This window comes from Melozone crissalis, unplaced genomic scaffold, assembly GCF_028551555.1.
Source record: "Melozone crissalis strain CALT ecotype California unplaced genomic scaffold, PUWL_Pcris_2 ptg000054l_1, whole genome shotgun sequence".
In the NCBI taxonomy this organism is placed as follows: Eukaryota; Metazoa; Chordata; class Aves; order Passeriformes; family Passerellidae; genus Melozone; species Melozone crissalis.
The window spans coordinates 159296-175922 of NW_026535832.1; the positions used below are offsets into that span (position 1 = coordinate 159296).

At 69.9% G+C, this 16627-nt stretch overlaps 2 protein-coding genes across 2 annotated transcripts; both read right to left on the minus strand.

Moving 5' to 3' along the window:
• Nucleotides 1-382: 382 nt before the first annotated feature.
• On the minus strand, nucleotides 383-6197 carry PDE4C (phosphodiesterase 4C). Its single transcript, XM_054286559.1, has 15 exons — nucleotides 6139-6197; nucleotides 5187-5375; nucleotides 5073-5109; nucleotides 4906-4970; nucleotides 4756-4805; nucleotides 4055-4167; nucleotides 3857-3950; nucleotides 3265-3443; nucleotides 3071-3169; nucleotides 2440-2604; nucleotides 2259-2358; nucleotides 2022-2176; nucleotides 1818-1940; nucleotides 1462-1644; nucleotides 383-1083 (listed from the first exon to the last, which is right to left on the minus strand). The coding sequence occupies exons 1-15, from the start codon at nucleotides 6183-6185 to the stop codon at nucleotides 586-588; spliced, it is 2097 nt and encodes a 698-aa protein (XP_054142534.1). The 5' UTR covers nucleotides 6186-6197; the 3' UTR covers nucleotides 383-585.
• Nucleotides 6198-15035: 8838 nt separating this feature from the next.
• On the minus strand, nucleotides 15036-16117 carry JUND (JunD proto-oncogene, AP-1 transcription factor subunit). Its single transcript, XM_054286560.1, has one exon. It carries the CDS (start codon nucleotides 16027-16029, stop codon nucleotides 15085-15087), a length of 945 nt encoding a protein of 314 aa, XP_054142535.1. The 5' UTR covers nucleotides 16030-16117; the 3' UTR covers nucleotides 15036-15084.
• Nucleotides 16118-16627: the final 510 nt, after the last annotated feature.

A 16627-nucleotide genomic window follows, 5' to 3' on the forward strand; every position in this document is an offset into this window, starting at 1 on the left:
TGCCTCGTGCTGGGGGGGTCACGGGCACACCCTCTGCCCACCTGGTGCCACCACGGGGCTGCCGTCCTGCCAGGGGACACCTGGAAAGTGCTGGAATGCTCCTTCCTGCAGCCCTGTGGGGTGTGATGGCCCCAGGGCTGGGCTGGGCACAGAGCACAGGCTGGGCTGCCCCACACCCTGTCTGGAGGGACAGGGACCTGTCCCAGGACAAGGCCAGCAGTGTCCCCATGCCCTGTTAAAGGGGACAGGGACCTGTCCCAGGACAAGGCCAGCAGTGTCCCCAGCCCTGTTAAAGGGGACAGGGACCTGTCCCAGGACAAGGCCAGCAGTGTCCCCTGCCCTGTCTGAAGGGACAGGGACCTGTCCCAGGACAAGGCCAGCAGTGTCCCCACGCTCTGTTAAAGGGGACAGGGACCTTTCCCATGGACAAGGCCAGCAGCATCCTCGTACCTGTCAGGACCTGCCCAGCTCCCAGACGGGGACACATCCTGGGTGCCCCCGAGTCCCTGCAGTGCCAGTGCTCCCCAGCGTCCCCAGCCCTGCTCAGGGCAGTGCCCAGTCCCACGTCGCCCGGGGCCGGTGCCGCTACGTGCCCAGGGACAGGAATGTGACATTGCCCTCCGTGTCCAGGCACAGCCCCTCGCTGCCCTCGGGCCCTGGCACGGAGCCCCCGCTGCCGCCGTCCTCGGGCAGCGTCCCCTGCAGCGCCCGCCGGTTGTCCACGTCCCCGGGGCCGGGGCACGGGCGCTTGGTGTCGGCAGCCTCCGAGTCATCCGTGCCCGGCGTCTTGGAGCCGCTGTTGTCCTCGTCCAGGGGGCTCTCGGCGCCCTCCAGCTCCGTGTCCGACTCACCCTCCTCCTCCTCCTCCTCCTCCTCCTCCAGCGTCAGCTCGAACTGGAACTTGTCGGTGGCGGCGGGGGACGCGGCGGGCGCCTCGGGAGGAGGAGAGGGGCTGCGCGGGATCATGCTCTGGTACCACTCGCGGTTGTCTTCCAGCGTGTCCAGCAGCTCCTGCGCGTCGGGGTGCACCAGGTCGGCCCAGGTCTCCCACAGCGGGTGGGCGATGAAGTCGATGAATCCCACCTGGGGGGAGGCACAGCTGAGCCCCCTGCCCGGGCCTGGCACCTGCCTTGTCCCCAGGTGTGTCCCCAGGTGTGTCCCCCTGTCCCCAGGTGTGTCCCCATGTCCCCAGGTGTGTCCCCAGGTGTCCCCAGGTGTGTCCCCCTGTCCCCAGGTGTGTTCCCATGTCCCCAGGTGTGTCCCCAGGTGTCCCCAGGTGTGTCCCCATGTCCCCAGGTGTCCCCAGGTGTGTCACCCTTTCCCCAGGTGTGTCCCCAGGTGTGTCCCCATATCCCCAGGTGTGTCCCCCTTTCCCCAGATGTGTCCCCAGGTGTCCCCAGGTGTGTCCCCATGTCCCCAGGTGTGTCCCCATGTCCCCAGGTGTCCCCAGGTGTGTCTCACCTGGGATTTCTCCACGGAGGCGGTGTGCTTGTCGCACATGGGGCTGATCTCCATGCCCTTCTCCCGCTCCCGGTCCCCCTGGTGGAAGAACTCCACCATGATGCGGTCGGTCCACTGCCGGTACAGCTCCAGAGGCTTCGTGGGGTTGCTGAGGTCGGCGCAGTGCACCATGTTCTGCAGGACCTGCGGGCGTGGACAGCGTGTCCTCTGTCCCCCAGGGCCACCCACACTGGGCCACGAACCCGCTTGGCCCCCTTGATGGGTTTGGGATGGTGGTGGCACCAAATGGGACATCCCTGCAGGCCAGAGGATGGGCACCTGCAGCGTTGGGAAGGATTGCCCAGGTGTGTCCCCACCTGGATCCGGTCGGAGTAGTTGTCCAGCAGCAGCACGCCCAGGCTGGTCACCTTCTTGGTCTCCACCATGGTCTTCAGATCCGCCAGCAGGTTCATGTGCTTGGACATGTCCGTGGCCAGCACCTGGGCAGGCAGAGGTGGGAAGGGGTCCCAGCCTGGTCCCCCAGCCCAGACCCCACCCTGGGCAGCTGCAGCCCCCCATACCATGTCGATGACCATTTTACGGAGCGTCTGCCTCTGCTTCCTGCTCAGGTTCTGGAAGATGTCGCAGTTCTCCTCCTGCAGGAGCTTGAAGCCCACGGCCAGGTGGTGATTCTCCAGCACTGAGGCGTCGTTGTACATCAGGGCCAGCTCCGAGTCTGTGAGACAGCACTGGTCACCACGGGGTCACTCCTGGGGTCCCCCAATATCCCCCAGGTCCATCCCTGAGCCCCCGCTCACTGGTGTTGATGAGGAACTGGTTGGAGACCCCGGGGTGGTCAACGTCATGGATGGCGCTGGCAAAGATGGCAGCCAGGATCTCCAGGTCCGTGAAGACAGCCTGGGAATGGTGGGAACGGCATTGGGGACACGTGCCAGCCCGGCCAGCACACCTGGGTGCCCTCAGGTGACCGGAAATCACCTCCAGGGCCGGTGTGGAGAGCAGGACGTGCGTGGACTGCGCCACGTCGGCGGCGTGCAGGCTGTTGTGGTAGGCCACGTCGGCGTGGTAGTGATCCTCCAGCGTCAGCATGTAGGTGATGAAGGTGTTGACGGGGATGCGGAAGGTCTTCATCAGGTCCCGCTCCTGCAGGGAGGCACAGGTGGCTCGTCCCCGTGCGGGCACGGGGACGGGGACACCGCGGTGTGTCGCAGACATTTTTCACAGAAATCCTTTCTTTCAAATTTCTGTAGCTTCTGGGAAGCAAGGACCCCCAGAAGAAGAATGTAAACAATTGTTATCAGCTGCTGTAGATGCAATAAGATGCACCTGTGATTAGTTCATGTTCCCATGTTTATAATTAAGGGCCAATCACAAGAGCAAGCTGGGGACAGAGTCCCTAGACACAACTTTGTTATAAATTCTTTCTTTCTTTTCTATTTCTTAGCTTAGCAGCTCTGCAACTTCTCTCTTTATTCTAATTAGTATAGTTATAATGTATTATATATCATATATCAATAAATCCAACCTTCTAATCAAAAAACAAGATTCTTATCTTTCTCTCACCCCCAGCGACCACCTCAAGATGCTGTAATAGCGGTGGGAGGCTCACCTGGAAGATGCTGTACATGATGACGGTCAGCGGGCGGTTCCCCGAGTACTCGGCCACTTTGAACACGTCCAGCCCCCACTTGTTGGTGTCCTCGAGCTCCTGGGCAGCAGAGGGACAGAGATCCATGGGGGGCTGCTGCTGGGGACCCCTCGTTCGGGGGGTCACCCCTGCCGGGGCTGTCCCCACGTCCCCACCTTGGCCAGCAGCGCCTCGTGCTCCGTGCGCACCCCGAAGCGCGGGATGCCGGCGGCCGCCAGGCTGGAGCTGTGCTTGAGCTTCCTGACGCCGCTGATCTGGGACATGGGCCGCTTCCTCCGCTCCTTCTCCTTGTCCTTGGCCAGCACCGAGGGGATCTCCACCTCGTGCTGCTTGTCTGCGGTGGCACGGGCAGGCCAAGTGTCACTGCCAGCACCTCCCCGGGTGACACCGAGGACAGGCACGGGTCACACTGTGACAACTGGGGGGCTGCAGCATTTTACTTCACCCCCACCCACAGGCCACACATCTACCAGGGGACCCCTGACCACTCCTTGTAGCCCCAACAGCCCCAGTGCACCAGTATGCACCAGTATGAGCCAGCACTCCCAGCCAGGACAACGCTGTGACATGTGAGGGACAAATCCCACTGGGACACCCAGAAAAACCCCCCTGGTCCCCCCATTCCATTCCTCCACAAGAAGCAAGTGGGACCCTCCGCTGGCATCATCCCCGTGGGCACCCCAGCTCTCTGGGACACAAAGCCCACCCTGCTGCCAGCAGGAGGTGACCCTGGGGCGGGTTCCTCACCCAGGAAGGTGCTGGAGATGTACTCGGACACCTGGTTCCCCGAGCGGCTGGTCTCCGACAGGTGCGACAGCTCCCGGTTCAGCATCCGCTTGAACTGCGGGAGGGTGGCAGGGTCAGGGGCGTGGGGGGCTGGCAGGACATCCCTGGGGGCTCTGGGGTCCCCATGCCCCCCAGGGTGACTGTGAGAAGGTCCCTCACCTTGTTGGAGGCCATCTCGCCGACCGAGTGCCTGGTCTGCAGCGTCTCCAGCTGGTCCAAGCACCAATCCAGCTCCTCCAGGGTCTCCCTCGAGAGCTTCTGGTGGGCATCTTCTGCTGGGGACACCCGCCAGCTTGGCAAGGGACCCGCCAGCAGCGCGGCCACCCGGCACGGGGGGGCTGGTGCCACCCCAAATCGGGGGACTGGCCAGGCTGGGGGTTCCCAGCACCCCCCAAACGGGGCACGGGGGGGCACAGGGGGTCGGGCATGGCTGGGCAGCGGGGCTCAGCCTGTCCCAGCACCCCCCAAACGGGGCACGGGGGGGCACAGGGGGTCGGGCGTGCCTGGGCAGCGGGGCTCAGCCCCGGCACCATGTCCCCGTGGCCCGGCAGCCCCGGCACGCGGCGTGCCACGCTGTCCCGTGGGGTGACAGCCAGCCCCGGGGGCAGCCGGGCTCCCGCGGGGCCCCGCTCACCGCCGGCCTTTTATTAATGGAAGGTTTGACGTCAACCGGAGCTTTTCCACCGCCGCGGAGGGCGGGAGGAGCTGCCGAAAACCAGACATGGATCCCAAAGGGCAAAGCCGCAGCTCTGCCTCGGCTTGGGGGAGGCGGCTGCGCCCCCAGGGCACGGCAGGACACAGCCTGGGGACACGGGGACACGTCCCAAACCCTCCCCGCCACCGTTTATCCCGGTACTCACCGGACAGGCTGGCCTTGCTCCCCGAGGGCAGGCTGCTGCTCGATCCCCGCCTGTCAAACACGGGGGGCTCAGCAGCTGCGACCCCCAGAGCGGGGTGGGCCGGGGTCCCCACTCGGTGCCATCCTCGCCCTCCCACCCCTGCCCGCTCACTTGATGCCAGCGCGCTCCTGCAGGTGGCTCAGGTTGCTGCGGACGGTGCGGAGGCTGGCCAGGACCTGGGGGGCGACAGGGGGCTGGGGTCGGGCTGCGACCCCCCCGGGACCCCCACCCCGCTGCTGGCCGCAGCCCTGTCCCCTCTGTGTCCCCCTGGCACCTACCTGGGCAAAGGGGGTGACGATCATGTCTTCTCCATGCCTGCGGGAGCACAGCGAGCGTGAGCCGGGGCAGGGCAGGGAAGGGGGTCCCGGGGATTTGGGCTGGGGGGCACTCACAGGTCGCTGGCGATGGACGAGTTGCGGGACATGGCTTTGGGGGACAGGTCGTAGTCGCTGTCGGAGCGGTACAGGAAGGACTCGCGGCGCTGGCCGTGCGAGAAGGAGCCCTGCAGGACCAGCCCCGCGCCCGGGCTGGCCTGGGGGTCCAGGGCGCCCCTCCCGGGGGGGCCATTCTCCAGGTCAAAGCTGTGGGGGGAGAGGGGACAGGGCTGGCACGGGCACCTCGGCCCCGGGGATGCCGCCGGGTTTGCGGGGCTCTCTGTGCCACCGTCCCGCTGTGTCCAGCTTGGTGACCCTGTGGTGACAGCGGTGCCCAGCCTGGCCCTGCTGGCACCTGCTGAGAACGGGCACAGCTCGGTGCACAGGGACGCTCTCAGCTGGCACTTGGGACACTGAGCAGCAGAGCCAGGCTGTCCCATGTCACCCGGCTGGGACAGCACCCACTGCCCTGAAGCTCCCGGCTCCAGGGACCCCAGGAAGGGCTGGCACCTGCCTGTCCCTGCCCTACCTGTCACCACGGCCCCGAGTGCTCCAGAGCCTCCATCAGCCCCGTGTGGAGGAGCCGTGTCCCATGGAGGGGACAATATCCCAGCCCCGGCACAGAGCCAGGGGACATCGAAGGACAGAAAGCGCCGCAGAAGCCAAGCCCCGGCCCCTGGGGACGCGCTGGCGGCAGCCCAGGGCACCCCAGCCGGAGTCACCTGGCAGCCGTGCGCGTCCGGGGGGCGCAGGGGACAGCCATGGTGACCCTGCAGTGTCCCCGAGCCGGCCCTGCCGCCTCACCCACCCTGCCGGCCGCGGGGTCATGGGAAAGGCTGCGCAGAGCAGGGACACAGCGAGGGCCACCCCGCGCCTGTCCCCTCCCGCACCGCCACCGCCGCCACCAAACCGCCCCAGAGCTCCGGGAAGCGCGGATGCCACCGCGTCCCCAGCGTGTCCCCGCACGTACCCGATGCAGGAGTGCCTCCGGGACGGGCACCGGCCGCCCGGCAGCATCGTCCCGCTCCGGCAGCCCCGGCAGCTGTGGCGCGGCCGTGCCCGGCGGCGGCGGTGGCAGTGCCAGCCGGCACCGCGTCATGCCATCCCGCAGCCCCTTGTTTTCGTGCCTCGGCCGCCCATCCCCGATGGTACCGGCCGCACAAAGCCGCATTGTCCCTCCGACGGCCCCGTGCCACCACCCTGACCCCGCTGCCACCGCGGGGGACACGGGCCCCTGCCGCGGGGTCGGTGCCCGATGAACCCCCCTGGTCTGGGCGTGAATGACCTCGGAGCGGTGTCCGTGCCGGGGGGGCCGCTATAAACAGCGGCTGTGGCTGCCGAGGAGGGATGTGCTGAGCCCCACGGCGCCCCAAAACCGAGCCCGCGGAGCTCCGAGGCGGCGGGGGCAGCGAGGAGCCGCGGTGGCGGCGTCCGTGCCTTGATTTGGGGGCAAAGTCCCCTCTGTCCCCTCCGGGGTCGCTGCCACCAGCGTGGCCGTGCTCAGCCCCCTCCCCCTGACCACGAGGGGACACCGCTGTCCCCTCCGCGTCCCCACAGCCCCGGGGACGAGCCGCAGCCTCGGGGGGAGCCTTGTCCCCTCACCCGGCGGCAGCACAGGCCGGTGCCACCCCTCCAGCGTCCCCCCTTACCAGAGGGGATGCGCCACGGTGAAGCGCCGCTGCAGGCGGATGCTCTGGTTCATCAGGAGCTTCCTGAAGAGCACGGGAGAATTGCGGGGGGACGTGGCCGGAGAGGCCCCCGGGGAGCGGGGCGCGGCGGGCAGCATGGCCCGGCTCAGCGACCCCCGCGCGGCCCCGGTGCGGAGCGGGAGGAGCGCGGCCGCCCCGGCCCCGGCGGCCCCGGGAAAGTTTCCATCCCCCTCCCGCCCCGCGCCTGGGAAATTAAACAACTGTCTGGCTCCGGCGGCCGCGCACGGAGCCGGGCCCCCCCCGGTGTGCCTGCGGGCCGGGCACGTGGCCCCTCGCTGGCCCGGTGCCACCGGCCACCCTGCCGGCCCCGGGGCGGCGGCTGCTCCCGAAAGGGCAGGGGGGCTCTGCCCGGGGACGCGGCAAAACGGCCCGAGAAGCGCCCGGGGAGCCACGGAGGGACACGGCTGAGCACGGAGCATCCCAGTGTGTGTGACACGGTGCCACCGAGGGACACGGCTGAGTCTGGAGCATCCCCAACACATGGTGTGGCTGTGCCACGGTGCCACCAAGGGACACAAGTGAGTCTGGAGCATCCCCAACACATGGTGTGGCTGTGAAATGGTGACACTGAGGACAGAAGTGACTCTGGAGCATCCCTGACGCACGGTGTGGCTGTGACACGGTGACACTGAGGGACATAATTGAGTCTGGAGCATCCCCAACACGCGGTGTGGCTGTGACACGGTGCCACCAAGGGACACAGGGACGTGGCTGAGCCCGAAGCATCCTGAACTCGCAGTGTGGCATTGCCACGGTGCCACCAAGGGACACAGCTGAGCTTGGAGCATCCCAGACGAGTGCTGTGGACGTGCCACGGTGCCACCGAGGGACCTGTGAGAGCCAAAGCCACCCCACACCGTGCCCCAGCCCCTCCCTGGTGCTGTCCCCTCCTGGAGCCACCCCCGAGCAGGGTGAGGTGCAGCTGGTGGCAGCGACACTGGGGGGGACCCGCTGGGAGGTGGCACCTGCCCAGCCCGATGCAGCAGGACGTGGCTCCCGGCTGTTCCTGATGGCCCCAAAAATACCCAGCAGGCGGCAGGGAGCCAGGAGGGACAGAAACAGAGCCCCCTGCCAGGGGGGACCCCAAAACCAACGGGAAAGGGGTCCTGGAGGGGCCACCTTGGCCTGTCCGTGGGGACATCAGGGCAGAGGGGTGTGGGACAGGGACACGAGGGGATGTGGGACACAGGGAAGAGCCCCCCGTGCTGGCTGGCAGCACAGCCAGTCCCCGTGCCCAGGACAGCCCGTCCTTATCGCAGTGTCGCTGTCCCCACGTGTCTGTGCCGGACAAGTGACACCAGAGCCGTGTCCCTCGGCCGTGCCAGCTCCTCGCTGTCCCCACAGGCCGGGCTGGGAGAGGCACGGGACAGGGGGAACGGCCCAAAAATAGCCCTGGAGCGGCACGGCCGGGCCCGAGGCACCGCGGGAGGGAGCGGGGTCACCTCGGGCAGGGCCAGGCCGGGCCGGGGGTGGCTCTGGCTGGGACACGGGCGGGGACAGGGATGGGTGATGGGGGTGACAGGGACAGACGGGGATCACAATGCACGTCCCGGGGCTGGCACGGCGGGGTCGGTGACAGAGCAGTTTGTCCCCAACCCACCGGGTGCTCTGCCCCGGTGCCGCTGTCCGGCCGCCGGTGCTGAACCCGGGAGCGTCCCCCGCCAGCCGTGCCCTGCCCGGTAACCCGCTCCCGGTGCCACCGGGGCATCGCCTCCCCGCTCCCCGCGCCGCCCTTACCGGGGGGGCTCGGACTCATCGCCGCTGCTGGGGCCGCTCTCCTCGATGGTGAACACCACCCGGGCAGCCTCGGGCTCGGGGGCTCGGGCCGCCTCCGCCAACCGGCAGCCCAGCGGCGGCAGCAGCGGGGTCCCGGAGAAACGCCGGCGCACGGCGCCCACCGCCGCTCCCGGGGCGGCCTCGGCGGGATCGCGGCAGCGCTGCCGGGAGACGGAGCGGCGGTGAGGGGCGCGGGGGGCGGCACCGGGATGGGGGGGGGGGGTGTCCCTGCTGATCCCGGCCCGGGGGTCTCGCCCGGGCAGCGCCCCCGCCCCCCCCGCCGGCACCGAGCGCCGGTAGCGCGCCGGCGCCCCCTGGCGGACACGGTGCGGCGCTGCAGGCGGGGGTACCGGGGGTAGCTGGGCCGGGGGCACCGGGAAAGGCACAGCCGGGGCACCGGGAAAGGCCCCGCCCGCAGCGCACCGAGACACCGGGACTCCCCCTCCTCATCCTCCTCCTCCCGCTCCCGCCGCCACCGGAGAGGACCCCCCTGAGTTCCCCCGGGACCCCGCCGGAAAAACCCCCGGAGCCGGCGCGCAATTACGCAGAGGTGAATAATAATTAACCGCCCATTAAGGGGATAATTAACTCCCGCTCAGCGCCGCCAGCCCGGTTATTGCTGCCCGGGGGGCCGGCGCTGGGACGCTCATACCGGGGACACCCCTCGCCCCCCGGGACACCCCTCGCCCCGCCGGTGGCCCCGGTGCCGCTCTCACCTCCGCGCCGAGGAAGGGCAGCGCTGTCCGGCTCCGTCTCATCGCCGTCCCTGCGGGGGCAGCTCCGGTGCCGCGGCCGGGAGGGGCTCAGCGGCGGGGACCCCCCTCCCGCGGCTGGGGACACCCCGGGGCCACCGCGGGGCCGGGACGCGCGGGCTCCTCCCCGCCGTGATTCGCGGCCACCGGGGCTCGGCCGGCCTCAGCCCCCACCTCGGGTTTCGGGAGCCCCCCGCCCCACTCCCGGGGCTCCCGTGGGCTGCGTGGGGACAGCGACAAGGATTTGAGGCCACGGGGGGCGACCCCCAGCCCGCAGCACCCGCCAAGTCACGAACCCACCGGTGGCACGTTAATGATCCAGCCCGGACACCCGCCGCCCACCGCCCCCGAGCACCGGGGCGCACCCGCACCGATCCCCCGGGATCCGCCAGCACCGGCAGCGGCCTCATCCCCACCCCCGGCCCCGCCGATGCCCGGCACGGGGGTCCCCGGCGGCCGCAGCCCCCCGTCCCCGCCCGCAGCCCCGTACCGGTGCCCGGTCCTCGCGGCGAGCGCGGCCCCGGCCGAGTGCAGCGGAGCAGAAGGAAAGCGACGTGCGTGCCTGGCCGCTCGCTCCCTCCCTCCCATCGCACCTCGCCGGGGGGGCTGCGCGGGCCCCGCACCCCCGGCGGCACCGCCGCATCCCGGGCAGCACCGCCGCACCCCCGGTACGCGCCCCCCGCCGCACCGGGAACACCCCGCGGCCGCCAGCCCGGCCCGGGGCACCCCGAGAGCGGCCGGGGCATCCCCCGGGACCGGGGGCTTTCCCGGGCGGGCTGCAGAGCACACGGCAGACGGGAAGGCAGAGGCGGGAGCGGCTCCTTTATTGAGCAGCGCGGGGGCTCAGCTGGGGGTGCGCACAAGGGACCCCTCGGTCACTTTGCTCTGGGGAAAAAGAGAAAGAGAGCGCGGTGAGCGCCGCACCCCGGGGCCGCCGCCCCCTCCCCAAATCCCCCCACGCACCATGGGCACCTCATCCAGCTGCTGGAACGGGGGCGTCCCGCGCCGCGCCCGCCGCACCAGCAGCGCGGCCGCCGCCGCCAGCAGCGCGCACACGGCCAGGGAGAGCACAGCGACCACGGCAGGGCTCAGCTCGGCGGGGTGCTGCTCTGTGGGGCGAGACGGGCACCCCGTTATTCCCCCTGGAACCCCGTTATTCCCCCTGGCACCCTATCATTCCCCTTGGCATCCCGTTATTCCCCCTAGCATCTAGTTGTTCCCCTTGGCATCCCGTTATTTCCCCCTGGCACCCCATTATTTCTCCTCCTGGCATCCCGTTATTCCCCCCTACCACTCCATTATTCCCCCTGGCACCCCGTTTTCCCTCCTGGCATTCCATTATTCACCCTGACATCCTGTTTTTCCCCCTGGCACCCCATTATTCCCCCCACTGACACTGATGCCCAGCCTCCAAGCACCACGGAGAAAGAGGCGGCTCAATTCTGGCTCCAGTCACCCGACTGCCACCACCCCACCCATCACAGAGCTGGCACAGCTCCTGTGTCCCCTCCTGACCCCCCTGGCACTGGGGAACAAAAGGGGAGCCCTCAACAACCCCCCCCCCCAAGGAGGGGGGAGCAGCCAGGGGGGCTCTGGGCTCACTGTGGCACCTGCACCCCTGAGTGCAGCCCCAGGTGGGGGATCCAGGGGGTCCATAGCCATTCCCAGGCCCCCCAGGCTGGCTCTCACCGGAGCTCCCAGGGGCTGCTGTCCCTCTGGAGCTGCTGGTGACGCTGCTGGTGACACTGCTGGTGACACTGCTGGTGACACCGCTGGTGCTCACGGGGGCTGTGGGGGGAGAGGCGGGCCCAGAGGGGCTGGGTGAGGAGGGGGCTGGGCTGGATGGACGCTCTGTGGGTCTGGACGCATTCGGGTGGGACGGAGTTGGTGCCGTGGTGGCGTTGGATGGAGATAATGGAGGTGTTGATCCCGAGACATTGAGTGGAGTTGTTGGTGTGGTGGTGCTGGATGGAGATGGTGGAGGTGTTGATCTCGAGGTGTTGGATGGAATTGGTGTGGTGGTGTTGGATGCAGATGATGCAGGTGTTGATCCCAAGGTAATAGATGGAGTTGTTGGTGGGGTGGTGCTGGATGGAGATGATGCTGATCTCGAGGTGTTGGATGGAGTTGGTGTGGTGGTGTTGGATGCAGATGATGGGGGTGTTGATTCTGAGATATTGCTTGGAGTTGTTGGTGTGGTGGTGCTGGATGCAGAAGATGATGGAGATGGTGCTGATCTCGAGGTGTTGGATGGAGTTGTTGGTGTGGTGGTGCTGGATGCAGATGATGGAGGTGTTGATCCCGAGGTACCGGATGGAGATGATGGAGATGGTTTTGATGCCAAGGTGCTGGATGGAGTTTTAGGTGTGGTGGTGCTGGATGGAGATGCTGAAGATGCTGTTGATCCCGAGGCACTGGGCAGGGTTGGTGCTCTGGTTTGGTTGGGTGGAGCTGCACGGGCTGCTCCCAAATCAGGCCCAGATGAACTCACGCTGTGAGTGCCGTGGCTGGTGGCTGCAGGGGACAGAGACGGTGGCACGGCTGTCCCTGAGCTGTTCTGAGACACTGTGGGGACAGGATCAGTGCCAGCCCCGGCTCCAGCCCTCGGGGGAGGAGGGAGATGCTGAGCAAGGACAAGGCAGGGCCTGGCAGGGCCTGGCAGGGCAGCAGCACCTGCCCCACCTCCGGCCTCACAGGGACCATTCCCAGCTGCTTTGGATCACACACAGAACTGGGATTGAGCCAGCACCGAACCCCAGAACCCAGAACCAGAGCGAGCCCCCCGAGCTGCGGTGGCACGGGCACAGCACTGCCGGGCACAGGCAGGGCAGCGGGGCAGTGCCAGGGCACGGGGACACGTGCTGCCCCAGTCCTGGTGGCACCCACCGGGCACCCTCAGGGCCAGGGACACCCTCAGGGCCAGGTGTGGCAGGGACTCTCCCGTGGCCACGTGGGACGGAGCAGGTTTGCCTGGCAGCGCTGGCAGTGCCCCTTATCTGTCCAAACCCTGTTTGCACAACAGGAGGAGCGAGTCCAGGCTGGCCCCGGAGGGCCAGCGGGCAGAAATGCCCCGTGGCAGGGCCAGCACCAGGGGCACAGCGTGCCTGGGGGTCCCCACGGCCGCCAGCCTCGCTGGGATGGGCTGCCACCATCTGCCACCCTGTGCCAGGATGGCACGGAGCCCGTGCGTGCCAGGATGGGTGAGCGAGGCCCCTCGGGGTGCAGGGAGGGTATGGGGGGCCCAGGCTGGGAACGGGGGGCCCACGGTGGCCCGGGATACCGGGGAGCCCTTTGCCCCGGGAGCGCCGACGCGGTGCCAGGGTACCCGTGCCAGGAGCAGCCGGTTTGGCAGCCCGCGGTCCGGGAGGGGCACGGTGCCCCGGTGTAGCCCCCCAGAGAGCCCAGCCCCAGAGGGGACACGGAACCCCCCAGTGCCCCACTGGAGACCGCTACACGTGGAGACCTCCCCGAACGTCCACGGAGCACCTGGATGCTTCTCCCCACACCTGGAACCGGGCGGGGAGAGGCCCCAGGCGCACCCACTGCCGGTACCGGGAAGCGCCCACCCCCCGGTGCCGCCTCTCCCCCGTGCCCTGGGACCCCGCGGACCCTCCCCGTGCCCGGTACCTGCGGCAGCGAGCAGGGCAGCGGCGCAGCAGAGCAGGCGGAGCGCGCCCCGGGCCATCCCGCCCGGTGCCGGCGCCGCCGCCTTTACCCGCCCCGGGGGAGGCGGGGCGCCCCCTGTCGGTACCGGGCGGCCCCGCAGCGCCGGGACCCCGCGGGCACCGGGAGAACCCCCCCACACTCCCCCCCCATCCCGGCCGCTTCCCCCCCCACCGCAGGACCGGGAAACGGCCCCGGTACCGGGAGCCAGCCCTGCTGCGATCGCCGCGGACACCGGGAAGCGGGCACAAAGGGATCGGGGCACGTGGGGACACCGGGATGTGAGGGTTGAGGACAAAGGGATGTGGGAAAGCGGCGGCATCGGGATACCGGAACGCCGAACCGTGGGAATGCGGGGACAAAAGGACCATCACGATGCGGGGACAATGGGACCGGGGACGTGAGGCTGCGGGGATTTGGGGACACGAGGATCTGGTGACACCGGGCCGGAGACAGGTGCTGCCCCGTCCGTCCTCGCTCCGGAGCGAGCGGCACATCCGGGGCGCAGCAGCTCAACCGCGCCGGGACGGCGCCGCTTCCGCGCGGCGGGGACGGGACGGGACGGCGCTTCCTCCGGGAAACCGCAGCCGGCTGGCACCGCGTCCCGGGAGCCACCCACGGCACGGCACAGCACGGCACCGAGCGTGGAGTCACCGGGGAGCCACCCACGGCACGGCCCGGTGCCGAACGATCCCCGGGAAGGCCCCCAGGGCACGGCACCGAGCGTGGGGTCCCCGGGGAGCCCCCAGAGCAGGGTACCCAGGCACCCCAGACTCTGGCACAGCGGCTCCCGGGGAGATCCCACTGCTGGAGCCGCCGCCAGCTGCGTCCCCGGGACACGGGCCCGGTGCCCCGGTGCGGCTCTCCCCGGGCTGGGGCCCCGCAGGTGGGGAAGGCCGGGGAGGAGCCTGAGCGGTGCCGGGAAGCCCGAGGCTGTTGCCGGAGTCTGGGAGGAGCAGGGCAGGCCCGGCCTCGCTGGGCGCATCGGGGTGACCCCCGGGGGCCCGGACAGGGGGTGCTGGTGAGCCCCCCAACACGGAGAGGGTCCGGCAGGGCAGAGCCACAGCCAGGACCCGCACTGGGGTCCCCTCGCCCACCTCCTCACACGTGGGGACCCTTCAGCCCCAGGGGAGCCCAAATACACCCCCATATCCCCCCCAAGAGAGCCCAAATAACCCCACACCCCCCGCAACACCCCAACCCTTCACCACCCCCTCCCCAGCTCCCCCTCCCCAATAACCACAGCCCCACGGACCCCCTCGCCCTCCACCCTCTCCGGTGACTCCCAGAGCCTCTCGGCCAGCCCTGAGGGGTCTTCACTCCCCATCGCCCCCCAGGACTCCCCGATCCCCCCGGGGCCGCTCCCCCCCAGCCCAAGATGGCACCGGCCGCGCCACTTCCTGGCCGCGCCGCCCCTTCCCGTCCCTTCCCGGGCGCAGCAAACAGCCACAGGCCAACTCTCCGTGTCGCGGGGCTTTACTGGGACCTCACTGGAATGTGTGGGGCGCGGAGGGGCCCGGGGGGGGCGGCCCGAGCCCCTCTCAGTCCGTGCGCGGCGAGGAACCCCCCCGGCCGCTCCCTCCTCCGCGGGCAGCGGGGCGTGCTCGGGGCCCGCCGTCCGGAGCCGGTCCCGGTTCTCTCCCCTCAGAGCCCTCGGTCCGTGTCCGGGGAGATGGAGGGCGATCATCGCTCTTCTTCCTCTTCTCGGGACCCCTCAGTCCGTGCCCGGGACCCCCCGGTCCGTACCCGGGGCAAGGCAGGCGCTTCCCCCGCTCCCCTCAGTCCGTGCCCGGGTTAAGGCGGGCGCTTCCCCCGCTCCTCTCGGTCCGTGCCCGGGACAGAGCGGACGCTTCCCCCGCTCCCCTCAGTCCGTTCCCGGGACCCCTCGGTCCGTTCCCGGGGCGGGATGAGCGCTTCCCCCGTTCCCCTCGGTCCATGGCCGGGGCAAGGCGAGCGCTCCCCCGGGTCCTCGCCCGGGACCCCTCGGTCCGTGCCCGGGCTGGGGCCCGCCCGGGGTCAGTAGGCCGGCACCTGGTGCTGGTGCTGGGGCAGGAGCTGGCAGCCGCTGTTGACGTGGCTGAGCACCTTCTGCTTGAGCTGGGCGACCTGCTCGCGGAGCAGGCTGGCGGTGGAGGCGAGCTCCGTGTTCTGGCTCTTGAGGCTCTTCACCTTCTCCTCCAGCCGGGAGATCCGCTCCAGCTTCCTCTTGCGGCACTTGGAGGCGGCGATGCGGTTCCTCAGCCGCTTCCGTTCCGCCTTGATGCGCTCCTGCGTGTCCATGTCGATGGGGGACAGCGGGGGGCTCTCCCCGAAGCTCGGCACCTCCGGCACGATCTGCGGCTCGTCCTTTAGCGGCGGCGGGGGCGGCGGCGGAGGCAGCCGCGGCGGCGGCGCCGCGAACGGGCCGGGGTCGGCGGCGTAGCTGACGGCCGGGTAGGTGCTGAGGTTGGCGTAGACCGGCGGCTCCGGGGCCATCCCGGCGGCGGGCAGCTCGCCCGCGCCGCCGCTTCCTCCCCCGCCGCCGCCGCCCGCGCCGCCGCCGCTCCCCGCCGCGCCGCCGCCCAGCTGGTTCTGCTTGTGCAAGTCCTCCAGCGCCTTGACGAAACCCTCGGCGAACTCCTGCTCCTCGGAGGCCGCCGCTTTGGGGTAGAGGAACTGGCCGCTGGTCGGGGTGGTGGTGACCAGCCCGTTGGACTGGATGATGAGCCGCTCCAGCTCCGGGGACGCCAGCTTGAGCAGCCCCAGCTCGGCCGAGCCCAGCAGCCCCGCCGCCTCGCCGCTGGCCGCGCCGGGGGCTTTCAGCGCCGCCGCCACCTGTTCCGGTAAGGCCATCCCGAGCGCGTCCTTCTTCATCATGCTGCCGCCGGGGAAAGGCAGGAGGAGCCCGTTGCTGCCGGAGGACGGAGCGAAGCCACTGCCGAGGCCGCTCAACACATCATCATGGTAGAAGGGTGTTTCCATCCTCCTCCCCCGCCCGGCTGCGGGGGAAACGGCGCCGGGGCGGGGGGAGGACCGGGGCGAGCGCGGGGCGGGGAGGGCGGGGGGAGGCGCCCGGTGCGCACCGGCCGCAGGCCCGCTCCTGCGCGCGCGCACACAGCTCTGCCGCCGCCGCACGCCCCGCGCCGCATTAAATAGGCGGCGCCGCCGTGGTGACCTCACCGCGTCGAGTTCCCATTGGCTGCAGATGACGTCCTCGCCCGCCCTAATTTGCATACGGGGCGTGGTCTCGTCCCCGCGGAGGCGGTGCCCCGCCCCGTGCCGGCCCCGCCCCGGCCCCGTCGCCGCGGCGACCGGCGGATAAACGGGACAACAGCGCGCGGGGCCCTGGGATGACGTCAGCGCGGGGGAGGGGTGGTCACGTGGCCCCGCGGCGCGCGCCCCGCCGGGGCTGATGGGCACAAAGGGAGGGGCGGGAACCGGGAACGGGACAGGGCACCGGGAACCGGGCCCTGGGAACCGAGCATGGGAACGGCACAGGGCACCGGGAACCGGGCACAGGAACGGCGCAGGGCACCGGGAACTGGGCACCGGAACCAGGCACCGGGAATAGGAATGGGAA